The sequence below is a fragment of the Dendropsophus ebraccatus genome, chromosome 3 (genome assembly GCF_027789765.1).
Source record: "Dendropsophus ebraccatus isolate aDenEbr1 chromosome 3, aDenEbr1.pat, whole genome shotgun sequence".
Taxonomy (NCBI): Eukaryota; Metazoa; Chordata; class Amphibia; order Anura; family Hylidae; genus Dendropsophus; species Dendropsophus ebraccatus.
The window spans coordinates 32,979,946-32,998,307 of record NC_091456.1 but is presented as its reverse complement, the minus strand read 5'-3'; the positions used below and the strand labels follow the sequence as shown (position 1 = coordinate 32,998,307).

Here is an 18,362-nt window from a genome sequence, read left to right as displayed (position 1 = left end):
TGTCCTGGCGCCGATGCTCCAGTGATGTCACTGGAGCGCCGGCACCACAAGGACAAAGCTGCCACTTGTGACCGCAGGGAAAACCCTTCCTGTGGCCACAAGAGTGACTGACAGGAAGTCAGCCAATGTCTCCCGCCCTGTCAGTGCTGCTGTATGTAACTATGAGCGCTCATTATGAGTGCTCATAGTTACAGTTCAGATGGCAGCAGCGAGCGGGGCAGCGGCCCTGTCCAGCGGTCTTGAGCACAAGAGCAGGGCGTGGGGGCCCCCCTGGTTGTTGGGGGCCCCAAGCGATCGCTTGGGGTGCTTGGTGCCAAAGACCGCCACTGCACCCGCACAGCTCCCTGTGCGAAAGCAATACAGTTCAATGTCCACACAAATGCTGTAGTGATCGCTTATGCAGCCCCACTGCTCGATTCATTGTGCCATTGTGTTCTAAAGGCACTGCAAACAAGTGCCGATCTGTGTTGGATGGATCCATCTTGGGGTAAGTTCACACACAACGGACCTGCAGCAGCTTTCACGCTACCTATTTGCAGCGAAATCCGCTGCCGATCCTTAAAGCGACTCTGTACCCGCAATCTGTCCCCCCTAAACCACTTGTACCATCGAATAGCTGCTTTTAATCCAAGATCTGTCCTGGGGTCGGTTTGGCAGGTGATGCAGTTATTGTCCTAAAAAACAAATATTAAACTTGCAGCCCTGTGTTAAACTGCCATAGCCTAGAGAATCTGTGCCCTAACCTTCCACCACCCCTCCGTCCCTCCTCCCCACCCTCTTCATTATTAGGAATGGCACTGGCAGGATTTTTTCCTATTCCTCTGCAGTGAATATTGCACAGGTGCCTTAACAATCCAGCCCATGTGCAGTGCTTACACAGCTGATGAATAGGAGAAAATCTGCCTGGAGCATTCCTAATGATGAAGAGGGCGGGGGGAGGGACAGAGAGGTTATGCCAGCCTAATGCACACACACTCTAGGCTTACACCAGTTTGACACAGGGCTGCAAGTTTAAAAGTTGTTTTTTAGGACAATAACTGCATCACCTGCCGAACTGACCCCAGGAGAGATCTTGGATTGAAAGCAGCTATCCGACTGTACAAGTGGTTTGGGGTGGGCAGATTGTGGGTACAGAGTCCCTTTAACTGTCATTTTCAAAGAGATTCCATTGTCATGCGAGTATGTAAAAGTTAGCCCCCTTAACCACCCTGTTCCCTGTTTTCTGCCAGAGGGCAAGCCAGAGGGCGGACCTGGTATTGTTAGACTGGGCTGTGGGGGGTTAAGGGGGCCAACTTTTACATACTCTCAGCGGGATGACAATAGAATCTCATTGGAAACGTGAAATCCTCTGTGGATCAGTTGTGTGTGAACCTACCCTTAATGCGTGAAAAGATGCCTAGATCTCTGCCAAGGCGTACAGAATTGTTTATTTTTTTCTTTTTCCTTACAAATTTATTGATCAAGGTTGGTTCCATGGCATGTCAAGTTATGAAATTCTTGTAACCAATTTGTTACTAAACTGTAGTGGCTTGCCCTAGTGTTTTTTTTTTTTCTTTTTTTTTTTTTTGAAAGTTGCTTTAATTTCGCTTTGGATGTATTGGAGCAACAGTAAAATGTTTACAAAGTTGCTCCATACCTGTTATTCCTTTCTTTAGGCTGATACGGCATCTTATTGTGAATATATGACGTTTCTCTGGCATACATTATATTACTGCTGCTCTAGGTGTGACCTTTTTATGTGTTTTCATCTGTACTTTAGCCTACATGCTGGCTGTTAATATGCTAGATGTGTCTATTACATTCACTCTATATATAATTTGCCTTGTTAATTATGTGTAAATTACATAGTCTGTGGCTGTGAAATGTAATGACAACTTAAAGGCAATACAATATTTTACGAATACACAAACTTGTAAAAACGGCATATAGGAACATAAAAACCTGTAATGAAGGCATGTGTTTTATATAGCTTGGGGACTGTTGCCTTTTACGTATTTGTCTCCTAGTTTTTTAGTCCGACTTCTCAGTGTTTGTATTAGATTTTGGGTCTTACTAAGGGCCCTATTACACGGGACGATTATTGTGTGAAAAATCGTTAAATCGTTTGAATTTAAACGATAATTATTCTGTGTAATTGCAGGCAACGATTGAAAAATTGTTCGTATGTCGTTGATCGGTGATTTAGATCTGACCCTAAAATTATCGTTAATCGTTTGCTAATCGTTCGCTGTAATTCCATGTTCGTTCGTTCGTTCAAGTTCCGCGTTTTTTCACTAATCGTTCAGTGTATTTGCACATTGTTAAATGTTTGTCTGGGATCAGAAGGAATAAACTATCATAGTAACGATTGCAATAACCATCATAGTAACGATCCTAACTAACGATTATCGTTCTGTGTAATATGGTGAACGATTTCAGGTTAACAATAAACAATCTCGTTTGCAAACGTTTATCGTTAATCGTTAAAAATCGCTCTGTGTAATAGGACCCTAAGTTATTAGCGTGTGTTATAAATGGGGGTAGGTATTGCTTTGTTTTCTATGCAATTGTACTACATAGAAACTGTAGTGCTGACAAAGTGGTTTTTCTGGTTATACCAGCTGATAAGGTAAGCTATCAGAAGTGGGACCCCATGTGATTAACTAGCAGGCTAAGATAATGTTTTTAATATTAGTTACAAACCATACTATTTGCCATGTTTCTGTTTGCAAAAAAAAATAAAAAAATAAAAAAGGATGTGAATAAAAAAATCTAATCCTAAAATATCTCCAACTTAGGGTGGGTTCACACTGCGTTTTTGCAATCCGTTTAACGGATCTGGTTTTTTTTAACGGTCAAAAAAGTAGTGTCAACAGTACTTTATTGTGTGTCAAAAAAACGCATCCAGTTTGATCAGGTTTTTTTTTTATAATGGAATCAATGGAAAAACGGATCAAAAACGGATGCACACAAATGCATCCGTTTTTTGCAAAAAACTGATCCGTTAAACAGATGCTGAAAACGCAGTGTGAACCTAGCCTAAGCATGAAAACAAGCATATCATGGCAGTATAATACATATTTATGTTTTTCTTTTTGCTTTTCAGTATCAATTTGCCTTACTGCTGTTGAAATGCTGCAAATGAAGTTTTAACTGGTGTCTGCCATGGCTACAAAGGTAGAGTTGTCGACCAGAACCACACGGAGTGATATTTTAAATGAGGCTAAACCATCAAGGACATATGTTAGCCCTCTTTCAGATGCAAGTAATAAGTCTACTGATCTAAGTATGTCCAGCCCCCTTATTATTGAGGATACCATAAGAAATCCTTCAAAAACAGTAAGCATGTTTAACACTGGATTGAAGCCGAGACTTTCACCAAAGCCTTTTTCGAGAGAAAAACCTTTAGAAAGCAGAACATCAATTGGAATACCATCCACCTTTTCTGCAGACGTAAAGCAACACAGTGATGTGCCATTTCAAGCTACTACCAGCATCTCTTTCTCTGGTAGTACAAAAAGCAATGAAAGTGAAAGAGTAGGTCGCAAAATATTCACATCGTCCCCTCAAGCAAGCATGGATGAAGACCAAGGCAATAATTCGGAAGGGTTTTCTTTAACAGCGGTAGGTAGGAGACAGACCAGCCCTAGTTGGCCTCCAGTAACAAACAATGTTAGTGAATCTAAGACCACTCCACAAACCGACGAATGGAAAGTTACGTCGAAGCCCCCAATAGCATTTAGGAAACCTGAAGTTTTACAACAGGAAAAAGCCTATCCAAGCTACCCAAGAAGTAACCTTTCAGATCTTGTGGATGAACCAAGTGAGTCTGGAGATAAAAGCCTAGAAAAAGCTAAACACGGAAACATTGATAGCTCAACAGTTCGAGCTCAGTTGAGGCAAAAGCGACGCCCGGCATCTGCAGCATTTCTTGAATCGAATGACCCTGGGAGTGACCAAAAAGTAGCCGATGAACCGAGAAAATGGAACAGAAGACCTCTTTCTGAAGATCTTACCTCATTATTTGAAAGCAAAGTAATTGAAAACAAGAAAGAAAACCCATTGGAAGAAACTAAAGAGAACAGACCCTTTAGAAAAAATTCTCTAAGCAACATTACCGACGAGCAGTCTAACGTTAGCACCAAGGAAGGGGATTATGCCGGTGATAAAAACATACCCAGTGACAATAGAACGAGTGTAAGTGGATTTACCTTGAGAAATACATATACTACACGCATGGAGAAAGAGAAAATCAAGGATATACCATCTAACAAGCAGCAGATAGCCGATGTTGGTGAAAATGAAGGGATTATGAAACTGTCAGCAAATATTAACAACCAGTCTTCGAAATTTCTGCTGGATCAATGTGATGGTTCATCAAAGAAATCGGATGAAAGCGGAATTACTCCTGGAATTATGAAAAGACGAATCGGTCTTTATTTTGCCAATAGCGGCTCCTCTGAGGAAGCGGACGTGCCCTCAAAAACAGAGGATAAAAATGCTGCCAACACTGAAAGAAAAACTAGAAGCCTTGTCTCTGATAAGGAAACCAAGTCTGGGACAGAATGGATAACATCAGGGTCTCCGACAGCGACCACAGAATTTACTAAAAAGTAAGTTCATAATCGAGCTCCTGTGTACCTTCTTAAAGGGGTTGTCCGGCGATAAAAAATTATTCACAGAATAACACACATTACAAAGTTATACAACTTTGTAATGTATGTTATGTCTGTGAATGGCCCCCTTCCCCGTGTTTCCCCCCACCCACGCTAGACCCGGAAGTGTGGTGCATTATACTCACCGCATCTCGTGTCGTCCACGGTCTCCGATCCTCAGCAGTGACGTCTTCTTCGGGAGGCCGGCGGATCTTCCCGAGTGCCGGCCGCCCTCTGCAGCGTCATCCGAAGCTCAGCCGCGATTGGCTGAGCATAACTGTGCTCAGCCAATCGCGGCTGAGCAGCTGATGACGTGGCCGCGTCATCAGCCGCTCAGCCGCGATTGGCTGAGCACAGTTATGCTCAGCCAATCGCGGCTGAGCTTCGGATGACGCTGCAGAGGGCGGCCGGCACTCGGGAAGATCCGCCGGCCTCCCGAAGAAGACGTCACTGCTGAGGATCGGAGACCGTGGTCGGCACGTGACAGGTAATGTATAGCGCACCACACTTCCGGGTACACGGGTGGGGGTGGTGGGACACGGGGAAGGGGGCCATTCACAGACATAACATACATTACAAAGTTGTATAACTTTGTAATGTGTGTTATTCTGTGAATAATTTTTTATCGCCGGACAACCCCTTTAAGGATTATAAGTAGCATAGTAATGAGATTAGTGGGCATGGCTGTCATGTTGTGCTACCTGTATGTGTGTACATGTAAATTTATATCTAGCTCTACCTTTAAAGGAGAAGTCTGGTGAAAATTTTTATTAAAGTATTGTATTTTCCCCCAAAAGTTATACAAATCACCAATATACACTTATTATGGGAAATGCTCATTAAAGCTTTACTTCCTGGATAAAATGGTGATGTCACGTCCCAACTCCCAGGGCTGTGCGGCTGTGGCTGCTTGGGAGGATGATGGCAGGGGGACACAGGGCACTGGAGGGACACTGAGCATCCCTCTGCCATTATCCTCTCTAGCAGCCACAGCCCACACAGCTCTGGGAGCAGGGCCGTGACATCACCATTTTATCCAGGAAGTGACATCACCATGTTATCCAGAAAGTGAAGCCTTGATGCAGTAGTAAGTGCAGGGAAAAAGTAATTTATAAGCATTACCCATAATAAGTGTATATTGGTGATTTCTATAACTTTTGAGGGGCAACACAATACTTTAATAAAAATTTTCACTGGACTTTTCCTTTAAGGACCAATCAGCACAATGTTACTGATTAAGTTCCCAGCAGCGCCTAATGCATATTGTAAAGAGCCCCCCTACTATGTCTGGGGTTCCTCTGTCTGTGATTTTACATCCCAGCAAAACGTCTTTTATGATGGCATGTGAGGCAGGTAGAGAGCCAGGAACTAGTCATCTGGGCTGTGACTAGTCACGGCTCTCTGCCTGTCCGCACGCTCTGTGGTGGTGATTGAAGCTTCTAACGGGCTGCCCTCCTTTTGTGTCAATCACCTGGCAGAGAGCTGTGACTAGTCACAGTCCAGATGACTAGTTCTCGGCTCTTTCCCTGCCCTGCCAGCATAAAAGACGTTTTCTCGGGATGGGAAGTCACCAACAGAGGAACCCCAGACATAATAGGATGAGGAGTAACAAGTCTGAAACATCTTCTCCTAGATATTTTCTAGAATTTTTAAACAGATTGACAACTGGGTTTTACCAGTCAGGAGGGTGTTTTGTATTTTGGGACTCTGTGGAGTCAGTGCCGATTCCAAATCCTCGTGACAAAAGAAATAGTAACTCCCAGCTGTCATTTTCATTCTAAATATTCAGGGGGAATACCAGAGCGGAATGTAAAGTTGTAAGAAAAGATTCTCCAGAATTGTTATTTCCTGAGTATTTCTAGACATGTCAGGAGTGGAAGGACCATGGAACCCCGGTAAAAGGGTGGTGTTACCAGTTTTGAAATGCCGCCCTATTGTACTGGTGAGAGAATAGTAATATGACACAGCATTCTTATTCATTTCTTGCCATGTTTTTTTAGGGAGGGATTAATAATATCATAGAATAAGATAAACAACCTGTCAATCATTGATAAAGTAATAAAAGAGTGTAATAAAAATATAAACTGCTTAACAACTGCAAAACATAGATTCCTGTCTCATGCAAACACTTGTTTAAAGTAAATGGCTGCTGTGGTTGAATTACCATTACACGAGATTCCACACATGTGCCATGACATGCACCTGTGCATAATAGAAGTATACAGTGTATATAGAGTTATTCATGGAAGTAGGAGTGAAATGTGTTATTTTTTTCCGTTTTATTTCTAATTATCGGAAAAACCAAATATTGAAATTGCCTCCATTTTCTGGTATAGTAACTTGAAATGTGCATCCTTTGGGTCCTTGAGCTTGACTATGGTTTGGCAGTGGAGGTCTTTCTTGATATATTCCTTTCTTATAATGTTAAAACATATAGTTGGGAAGGGCCATAATGTTATTATTGTTGGGATCCAACATGATTGTCTCTAGTGACTTTCCCCACCCCACCAGCTTTAATTGATCCTTTCTCTTTGGGTATAGGGGGAGATCTAGGAGTCAAGGCTGGCAGGGCTGGGAGAACCTGCCAGAGACTTCCTGGATGATTTCAGGTTCAGGCAGCATGACAGTGACAGATTCCCTTTAACCTGTAAATGATTTGTGATGAATATATCCTTCATGTATCCGTGTTAGTTCCCACATTGTGACTGATATATATTCATTTTAGTGATCTTGTGGTTACTGCCTATTGTGCTCACCCATTTGTGACTAAATCACAGCTATGCTTTAACCATACTTGCCAGGATTGGAGATAACTCCACTCTTGATAGTGTAAAGCTTTGGTTGTCCAGGCATGATGGGAATTGTAGTTTTGCAACAGCTGGAGGGCCGAAGGTTCCCCATCCCTGGTTTAACCCTTAAAGAGGTTGGCCTTTTTATAGTAAATTTGCTCAGTGTACAGTATTAGTAAGTGTACTCACAGCAGCTTCCTGTGTACCTCATAGAGCTAAAATCAAGCTCCCCTCCCCCAGGCTGTGCGGCCCTGCTCTGTGGGGAGTCTGTCCATAAGATGGCCGACATGGAGGAGCATGTGACCATGCCCTGTCCCCAGTGTCTGATTTAAGTTCTATGAGGTACACAGATTTACTGTCAGTAAATGCTGGGAGTATACTTACTCATACTCTACATTAAACAATTGTACTATAAAGTGGCCAACCCCTTTTAAAGTGGATGGCCGCTTTATAGCTAGATTTAGCAGCTTCCTGCATTGGTAACTTTATGCCATATAAGCTCTAACAATTGCCCCAACAGTGGTCTTATAGGAAGCTCTGCACCCTTGTGCTGTCATGTTTGGCGATCCTGTCCATAACATGTGCACCTCCATGCTTGGCCGTACAAGGGACCCCTGTACTGAGCGCTGTCAAGACGACACAGCAAGGCGATGGAGCTTTCTAAACCTAACTGTGGGGCCAAGTAGAGACAATTGTGCTTATGTGGTAGGTGAGATACTCGGACAGTTCTTGTGATGTTGTTATTCATGACACCAGTACTGTGGTAGTACACAAGAGTGATTTTGGTAACTGTTTTGGCCAGTTTGTTGTTTCCAAATGGTTGGTAACCTTCGGGAATGTTGCGGGTCCCTTGGGCACTTGTCATGGCAACCTAGAGTGATGGCAGACCCTCCCGGAATGTCGGTACCGCCACCCACAGATAGGGGAAAAATAACCCAAGATAGACAGTGTTGTGGGTGCAGGTGTCAGAAGATGAGACAGAGTCCGTGCGTTTAGTACAAAAATAGAACACCTTACTTAATAACATGGCAGGTGAACAGTACACTCAATACAGGTAGTGCAAATCTTGACAAAAGTGGTTGCTGTCGGTAGAATAAGACCAATGCTTTTAGAAGTAGGTGCTTGCAGAAGTAAGTGCTTTGTGAAGAGAAGGAAGAGGAGAGGAGTTGCCAGAGGAGCCATGCCTAATGTAGAATCTGTACTCTGCTGGAACGAAAGTGTAGATAAGTAGGAGTAAGTCATACTCATACTCAAGTGTAGACTATGGTCTGACGCCTTCTGCCCTCTTGTTGCGTAGAACCCATCCTAGGTGTGTAGCACGAGCCCAAGTTGTTGGTTTTCTGGGTGCAGCAGACTTCTGAGATTACCCAGTCATCTTGCTCTGCACATTAGGATACGTAGACCTATTCTGGTAGATTTGTCCTTCTGGGGTGAGCTCCTCTCTTATCGGGAGTCTGCCCTGCTCGTTTTTGAGTGGTACCTGGCGTGGGCTAGGGTTGTCCTAGGTTGCTTCTTTCCCCTAAGTGGAGCTTAGCATTGCATACCTGTGATAGTTGCTTGTATAAGGAAAGTCTCGAGCTAGCTTCTCAAACATCTGTTCACACTGGAAAACTAGTCTGAACTCCCTCTGGTCCCTTGGTCCCTATCAGGGGTCCTGGCCAAAGCCAGGCCCTGGCTTTACTTCTGCAGAAACTGGTTTCATTGTGTCCTTTTCTTTTTTTTGCTCTCTCTCTCTCTCAAAACTTGTCTCAAGACTGAACTCACTTCCTCCACCAGGTTAACTCCTCTTACAGGGGCTATATGTAAACCCTCATGTGAGTGGTGGGGCTGAGTGTGGGTGAGAGAGAAGAAAAACAGGATAGGGTAAGAAAAAAGAGCACTGTGACAGGTCAGCATACAACACATGATATAACAACAGTTAACCCTTACAGCTGTGTTCATAGAAGACATAAAAACAGTAGTGACACCTAGTGGGGAAAATAAGGTACTTCATCACCCACTTGTTAACCTAAAAGAACGACTTACTAAGGCGCATCCCCTTTTAAGATTTTATATTCTTTAGCGACCACAACATCTAACGTGTTTAATGGAGCGAGGGGGGCACCCTCTGTCTGCCCCTAGGTAACCTGCAGAGTGATCACTGCAGGGTGCTGATGGGCTGCTATGGTAACTGGGTCCTGACAAAAGTCTCAAGGTCTGGCATGGGTATCTGCCAGAGGCCTCACAGGCAATAATTCATGATTCTTTAAAAATCCACATTGTGTAAAATAATGGTGGATTTGCTGTTTATTATTTTTTGGGCCGGGAATAGAAAAAATTAGTTCGGTCTGTTTGTTGTTGGAGGGATAAGCCGATGCCAGAGTTGCCTAGGGGTGGCTTACTCCAGCTGTGCCAAGCATAAATTTGTATGGAGAGCACGGGAGAGAACTCTCAATCGATTGTTCGTTGGCATATAAATAAAAATATTGTGATACATAATATTGATAATGTTGACCGTATACTAAACATTTCTGTGTTTTAATTAACTCATTTTACTTTATTCTCTTTTTTTAAAAGATTCTTTAATTCCCCTTCAAAATTGGATTTGAAATCTGAGAGACCAAATGAAGAAAGGAGAAGTAGTTTTTCCTCTGAAGATTATACTGCCCCGAAGGTAGGAATTGTTGGTTTTTATCTTGGCATATTTGAATGGAAACAAAAGAGGGTAAATAGGTTTTCACACAAGCACTATCCGCAGGATCAGTATCTGACCACTAGATGCCAGCAATAAGTGTTGTTCATGGGAAAACCCCCTTTAAAGGGGTTATCCGTGATTAGGAAAAAAACATTCCAGCTTTCTTTTCAAAACGGCTCCACTTTTGTCCTCAGTTTGTGTTTGGCAGTGCAGCCCAGTTTGTTGTAGTGAAGGGAGCCGAGTTGTAATACCACACATAAAACGGGGACAGGAGTGGCGCTGTTTCTAAAAGAAAGCAGCTGTGTTCTTCTAACCCTGGATAACCTTTTTAAGGACTTTGTCCTGCAAATTCTTTTTATTTATAAAATGGCCAGGCCTGTGTACTTGCGTACCTCCCGTCATTGCAGTTTTTTCAGTGATGAGCAGTAGCATTATAACTTGCGGTTATAAGCACTTAGCTATGCATGTTAGATAGCTGTGGGAAAATGCTCCATGAGCCAACCTCTCTCTTGACTTTCCCTCATGCACATTCAGGCTATGTTCACACACAGAAATCTGCTGCCACCTCTGTCCGTGTTAGGAACTGTCTAGGGCAGTAACAAAAACCCATGAATGCTCTCCTGCTCTGTACAGTGTGATATGAATATACTGTAAGAGACCTACACAATTTGGACTGTCCTTAAAGCATAAAAAGTCCTGCAGGTAGGCTGTCCTTTTCTGATGTGGATGGTAGATGGAATTCCCAGAAGCACCATATTACAATGCAGTCTATGGCGCTTCCAGGAGTTTGTCTCCTGCTCGCATCAGAAGAGCACCACCTACCTGCACAACCTACTTGCACCTCTCTTTACCCTGAATTTAGGGATACTTTTGTTGTATGAAAATCAGCCCCTCAAATCCCAACATATGTATGCTTCATATGCACATAAGCACCTATAGCCCACTGGGCATTCCCCTGGGTTTTAAAATCACAGGGTGGTTCTGACCCACCAGTGTATAACAACACCCCTAAAAGCCCCACTACACAGAGAATATCTGCCAAATCAGGCAGATATCTTTCCGTGTAATAGAGCCAACAATCACCTGACAAACTGCTCACTTAGGCGCCTATTCCACGGAGCGATAATCGGCCGAATCGGCCCAATTGAGCCGATTATCGCTCCGTGGAATAGAGAGAACGATCAGCCGATGATCGTTCATTTAAGTTCAGACCTAAAATCATCGTTCGCCACCAGCGCATCGCTACGGTGGAATAGTGGTGCGCAACAGCGACCGATGATTTTAGCAGCATCATACATTACCTGTCCGGGCAGCAGGTCTTCTCCTTCTCTCCCTGGATCCCGCGCGCAGCAGCTTCGGAGCGAGGCTGTCTGAACTGACAGACCGCTCAGCCAATCACTGGCCGGGACCGCCGCGGCCAGTGATTGGCTGAGCGGTCTGTCAGTTCAGACAGCCCCGCTCCGAAGCTGCTGCGCACGGGTCCCTGGGAGAAGGGGAAGACCTGCAGCCTGGACAGGTAATGTAAGGTGCAAGAGCTGCAAGGACATCGGTAACGATATCCCTGCATCCGTTGCTTAATGAACATCGGGGCCGTGGAATAGGCCCAGTAAACGAGCGCCGATCTAGCAGATCGGCGCTCGTTTACATCGTTGATCGGGCCCCCATCGGCCCGTGAAATAGGACCCTTAGGCTGATTTTGGTCTTTCACCATGTCAAAAAAATGTTTTGCAGACTCTGTGATTCTGAGAAGGTAAGTATGAGACCTCCAGCAAACAGGAAAACTTATCGGAACCTCCACAGTCACACTGTGGGCGTCCCGATTGGACAGTAACAGGAGTGCAGATCCTGTCACTGACACCTATATACTACAATCACATCGTTTTAAGCTGTTTATGGCAGGTTGCAGCGTACTCGCTGCTGCCCATTATTAATTGTGAGGACCTGGCTGCTGGTCCTCACTCTCTGTGAAGCAAGCTCGGCTCCTGAGCTTGTTTCATAGAGCCCCTGCACATTCTGGCATACCGTTACATTGTGATGTGGGAACTCCCTGCTTTCTATTACTCCCCAGGACGTAATTTTGTGTTAAAGATTGTTTAAAAAAAAACCTCTTAATTTCCTGGGGGGGCAGGGAAAAACATAATAAGCAAGCTAGACTTACCTCTCCCTGTGCCTCTGCAGCGCTGCCTTACCGTTATGGGATTCCCGTTGGGCTCCGTCTGAAGGCACGTTGTGACTTGACTGGTGCTTTGCCACTCAGCCAGTCAGTCATTGGGTTGGGACGCTGCTGCAGTAACTGACTGGCTAAGTGGAAAATCCAGCAGCCGAGTTGTTACAACATCAGAACGTAGGGGAAAATGAGTTCTGACGAAGGTCCCGGAGCCTGTGATGCGGCTCTGCAGAGGCACGAGGAGAGGTGAGTAGTGCTTATGTTCAATCCCCCCCCCCCTTCTTTTGGGAAATTTATTATTTTCGACAGAGTTCTCCTTTAAATACAGGATCTATTAACTGAGAGCAGGAAAAAGTAGAAGCCTGTAACGCTATTAAGCATTTGTTTACTTTTAGGTTTATCTGCCATTTATTAGGAACTTTTTTGAAGTTAATCTGCACTTTGTAGTTTAGTAATATTTTTGCGGCCTGCTCCTTTAATGTACATGTTCATTTTCATTCTAAACTTATTGAAGAGAGCGCTTAGAGGTCACGGGAATGAAAGTTTCTGGCTGCGGGGCCTGCGGCATATTTTTGGTTGCGGTTAATAAATGCTGTTTGTAATGTTCACTTTGTTTTTTCACGTGGTTAAGATCAACCATTTCCTGCTTTCTTTCCCAAGATGATAGGGTTTACAGAAACAATGTGGGTGAAGATTCACTGTGGATTTCTTTGTTATAAGAAATGTTAGGGAGAGAGAACAGAACTTTTAGTTGAGCTTTTGTTAACTGCACATTCCACCAAGTGTAGGAGGTGGCGAACAGCAGAGAGAATGGATGTCCGTAATGGCTACTTGGTAGAAAGGAATAGCTGTAAGGGAAAAATTCTCAAAGAAGAACAACTTAGATTGTTAGATACCAGCAGGGAGACTTTGTGGCAGTGCCATCAGTTTGGGAGAAGATGGTAAAGGCTGGGTTCACACTACGTAAATTTCAGTCAGTATTGTCGTCCTCATATTGCAACCAAAACCAGGAGTGGATTGAAAACACAGAAAGGCTCTGTTCACATAATGTTGAAATTGAGTGGATGGCCACCATTTGATGGCAAATATTTGCTGTTATTTTAAAACAACGGCTGTTATATTGAAATAATGGCCGTTATTTACTGTTATATGACGGCCATCCACTCAATTTCAACATTGTGTGAACAGAGCCTTTCTGTGTTTTTAATCCACTCCTGGTTTTGGTTGCAATATGAGGATCACAATACTGACTGAAATATACGTAGTGTGAACGCAGCCAAAATCTGTAAAGTTCAGTAACGCAGTACGATAAAAAAAAGCAATCTCTGCTTTTTTTACCGCTTTTTCTTCACGCCGTTCAACGTGCGAGAATAATATTGTTTTATTTTAATAGATCGGACAATTACGCACGCTACGGGATGTTATATGTTAATTAACGTTATTATTTTTATGTGTTTTATGTATAAAATAAAAAGGTGGGTTGTTTTTTACTTTTATTGGGGGAGGGGCTTTGGGTCATTTTTAGAAACTTTTAACATTTTTTTTTTTCTTTACTTTTTAAGTCCCCTTAAGGGACTTTAACTTTATTACATTAGATTAAATACACTGATCACTGCATAGTAGGGATCAGTGTTATCGGCAATCTTCTGATGGAGCCGGCCTGTGGCAGACTCTACCAGAAGATCGGACTGCACGGAGGTAAGCAGCAGACCTCCGGCAGTCAGACACACTGCGGGGGCCCCGGTCGCTAAGTGACCGATTGCGGCGTTTAAGGGGTTAATGGTAGGTGGCCGCACGATCGCGGTGGCCCGCCATTGGGGGTGAGGGCCTGGCTGCAGATAGCAGCTGGTCCTCACTGGCTATGGAGCAAGCTCAGCTTATGAGCCCGCTCCATAGCTGCGACCCCGGCAGGGCGTACATTTACGCTCTCCTGCGTTAAGGCACAGCAGTGGTGGTGAAAATGTACGCTCATGGTCGTTAAGGGGTTAAAATGGAACTATCAGCAGGTTAGACCAATCTAACTTATTGGTCTATAGTGCTGGTCCGGCGCTGCTAGTTGGAGTAGTCTTCGGTCTGGTGCACTGTTAGGAGCACTGCTGTGTCATCTGCCCGCTCCTTCTAATGATGATCAATGGAGCCGGCGGGCCAAATAACACTGCACCTAACAGTGCACCGGACTAACAGCATGCGATCGGTGCAAAGGAGGAAGGTAACGCGCGTACCTTCCTGCTCAGCATACCGGGCGCTATAAGCGGCTATTAGCAGGTTAGTTTCGTCTAGCCTGCTGATATTTCCTCTTTAAATATTGCTGTGTCACATGTCACAAAAGCAATGTGACATGCAAAGGAATGGGTCCTAATACTAGTCGTAACACAACATTTCATATAATCCTCAATGAATATGCTTTTAAAGGCTATGTTCACACACCGTCATAACGACGGCCATTTTTAGCGGCACTTGGCATTTAACAGCAAATAACAGCCATTGTTTTTGAAATAACGGCCATTATTTGCTTTTAAACGATGAGTGTCTACTAAAAACACCCGTCATTTTGACAGTGTATGAACATAGCCTAAGGGTACAAACACACACACCGTATACGCAGCAGATCTGCAGCAGACTTGGTGGTTCAGATTTGATGCTGTGTTCAGTTATTTAGATCTGATCTGCTGCGTATCTGCTGTGTATCGCAGCAGTAAATAAGCTGCGTATACGGTGTGTGTGTTTGTACCCTAAGGGTGCGTTCACACCTACAGGATCTGCAGCAGATCCGCAGCAGATTTGATGGTGCGGATTTGATGCTGTGTTCAGTTATTTAAATGAAATCTGCTGCGGATCTGCTGCGGATGCGCTGCAGATCCGCAGCAGAAAATACGCTGCGGATCTGGTAAGTTTGAACGTACCCTAAAGGGGATTCCCAGTAATAAAGACAACCTGGGAAGGGAAGTTGGATGGTTTTTATTAAAGTGTAATCTAATTTTCTTACCACAGCAATACATACTGTCATGACCTCATAATCTCAGCTATAAAATGGTGCATTGCCATGTGGCTAAAGTTAGACAACAGCCGAGGATCAAAATCTACCCTTTCTAGTTGTATCAATACTAAGCCATTTTAATATTAATGATTTTAATCTTTGCATTTACAGTGGTACCTTAGTTTAAGAGTAACTTTGATTGAGAGCGTTTTGCAAGAAGAGCTCTGAGTTTTTCAAAATTGTGACTTTGTTTAAGAGCTCCCTGTACTGAGTGGGAGGGCGAGTGTTAGAGGGGCATGGTCTGCATAGCGAGGTCTACAGCCCTGTACTCTGACCCAGGAAGTCTACTTCACCATCTAAATTATAGCAGATCCACTTCAGACTGGGGTTTTCATCAGGGGACAGGACTGTGGAGGTAATCTCACCATAGCTGTAACCCCTCTCTCCCCGGACAGAGAATGCTGCATGTATGTGCCCACATCTGCCCTGCTCATTCCTTCATGCTCCCTGCAGTCTCTATCAGCCCTTGTGTTTCTCATTCTCTAATGTGCCTGTACTTACACTCAGCCATTCACACTGCTGTATAGAAAAGTTTCTGTCACTGTCCTCCTGCACAGCTCTGTAATTCTCACTTCCTGATCGGTCCATGCTGAACACACACTCCATCCCATTGCTGTCATGTGACCACACAGACCTATGACAGCAGCCCTGCTTCTCTATTCTACCATGTTGTACTACACTACTGCATTATGGGGATCTGCAGTTCCATCCTATATCTACAAACTGCTGCTGTTTTTCAGGTTTATGCACTTACTATACATTATACTCCACATGCTGATTGCTATACTGTACAGTAACTTATAATGTGACATATTCAGCTATTTCTCATTGTTTGTTTTATTATTCAGAATAAAAAAAATATTTTTGGGGTGTGGAACCAATTGTCTGCATTTCAGTAATTTCTTATGGGAAAATTTGCTTTGGTTTAAGAGTGGATTTGCATTACAAGCACGGTCCTGGAACTAATTATGCTTGTAATCCAAGGCACCACTGTTCAAGGACTTTTAAAACACTTCAGTTGGTGATAATATACTGTACCTGGGATTATAGATTGTTATGGGATATAGTCATTAGATATAATTACATCTAATATACTAGTATTACCCTTTTGTACTTTGATTGTGAATCTGCCATCATTGTATTCCCTGTATCTCCTAATAAACTTTTATAATGTGAACTTTGCATCAGCCTGACAGTAAAAATTTCCATATACAGTGGTGCCTCGGATTACGAGCATAATTTGTTCCGGGACCGTGCTTGTAATCCAAATCCACTCTTAGGCTATGTTCACACTGCATATGAATCCATCCGTAGTGCAAACCGCGAATATACGTACGTAGTTTTGAGGTTGATGCGTTCGCTTGAAAGTATACGATATACGCCCGCACAGTGCACACTACGTATGAGCTTACGGCCGGATCGTATACGGCGCCGTGAAAAATGAACAAGACCATTGTTTGAGGACGGAAATGTTGAAACTCACGGCCGTGGATTTCCATGCGGTCCCGTACGAAGTACTTATTTCAGCCAAATTGAACTTGATTTTTCGATCCAAAAGGTTCTGTGTGGTTTATGGGGCTAGGCGAAGATTTCCCAGTAAATGACCTGCCTCAGATCGCTTGGAAACAAGCTAGGTAAGCATAACTGTACTGCGGGCGTATGTTTGCGGTTCGTACGCATCCGGCCGCATGTCTATTTTTCCCTCGCCCGTAGTTTCAGCCGCACATGTACGGCGGCATAAGAACTGCGGACGGAATTGTACGCAGTGTGAACATAGCCTTACACCAAAGCACATTTTCCCATAAGAAATCGTAGAAATGCAGACAATTGGTTCCACACCTCAAAAATAATGATTATTCTGAATAACATGTAGAACAAATGAAACAAACATTCAGAAACAGCAGAATATGTGATATTATAAGTTACTGTACAGTAATGGAGAGGATGGGAAACACAAGGGCGGACAGAGACTGCAGGGAGCAGGAAGGAATGAGAAGGGCAGATGTGGGCACAGTATAGCAGCACTTTCTGTCCGGGGAGAGAGGGGTTACAGCTATGAAAAGATTACCTCCACAGTCCTGTCCCCTGATGCAAGCCCCAGCCTGAAGTGGATCTGCTATGATTTGGAAGGTGAGGGAGACTTCCTGGGTCAGAGTACAGGGCTGTAGACCACGCTATGCAGACCATGCCCCTCCTCCACTCCCCCTCCCACCCAGTACAGGGAGCTTTTAAACCAAGTCACAATTTAGAAAAACTGTGAGCAACCAAAATGCTCTTAAACCAAGTTACGCTTAAACCAAGGTACTATGTGTGTGTGATTATATATATATATATATATATATATATATATATATATATATATATATATATATATATCATTTAAATCCATCCTGACTCTGGGCGTATATATCCAGTGTATGGCTATCTGCATCTGTACTCATGCTTAAAGATTTTTTACTATCGAATCACCCCCCCCAAAATAAATTTTAATCAGGATATTTATAGTTATGCTGATTCTTTTAATCTTACTTTAATGAAGAACACGCAGTAATGAATGCCGCTTCAGATATACAGAACAGATTGCATGGTGCTCGACCTAACTTCAGCTGGTCAGGAAGATCCAATTTTATTAGTTGGCTACCTTTTTAAAAACACATTTTGGGGCTCTGTGTGCCTCTTCAAATCACTAAAGCATGTACAGATACTCATAAAGGAACATTCTGTATCCACAAGGGCACCAGACAGAGGTGCAAGTAGTAACCTCCCACACCATAAACCTAAATAATAATGCAAATATACTGCTTTATAATATAAAAACTTTTTTATTATTTACATTTTATTATTAGTAGTTTTTATTTTAATTATTTTATGATGTTTGTTTGTGTCAAAGGTGTCCGGTGTACAAAGTGTTTTCAGTCCTGTTCATGGGTTTACGAATTACGACGCCTAGTCTGAAAGTTTAGTACAAACTGCAGATTTTATTTATTTTTTATTTTCAAGGGAAACTGTAGGTTAGAAGCATGTAACCTGCTGATATGTCCATATAGCGCACAGAGCACTG

At 43.4% G+C, this 18,362-nt stretch overlaps 1 protein-coding gene across 1 annotated transcript in view; it reads left to right on the top strand.

Moving 5' to 3' along the window:
• Positions 1 to 18,362, top strand: part of KIAA1671 (KIAA1671 ortholog) — a 148,776-nt gene that overhangs the window by 36,621 nt on the left and 93,793 nt on the right. Inside the window, exons 2-3 of the mRNA XM_069961336.1 lie at positions 3,086 to 4,592; positions 9,980 to 10,076. Of these exons, the coding sequence (XP_069817437.1) occupies positions 3,145 to 4,592; positions 9,980 to 10,076 (1,545 nt within the window). The 5' untranslated portion in view covers positions 3,086 to 3,144. The remainder of the gene's footprint in view (positions 1 to 3,085; positions 4,593 to 9,979; positions 10,077 to 18,362) is intronic.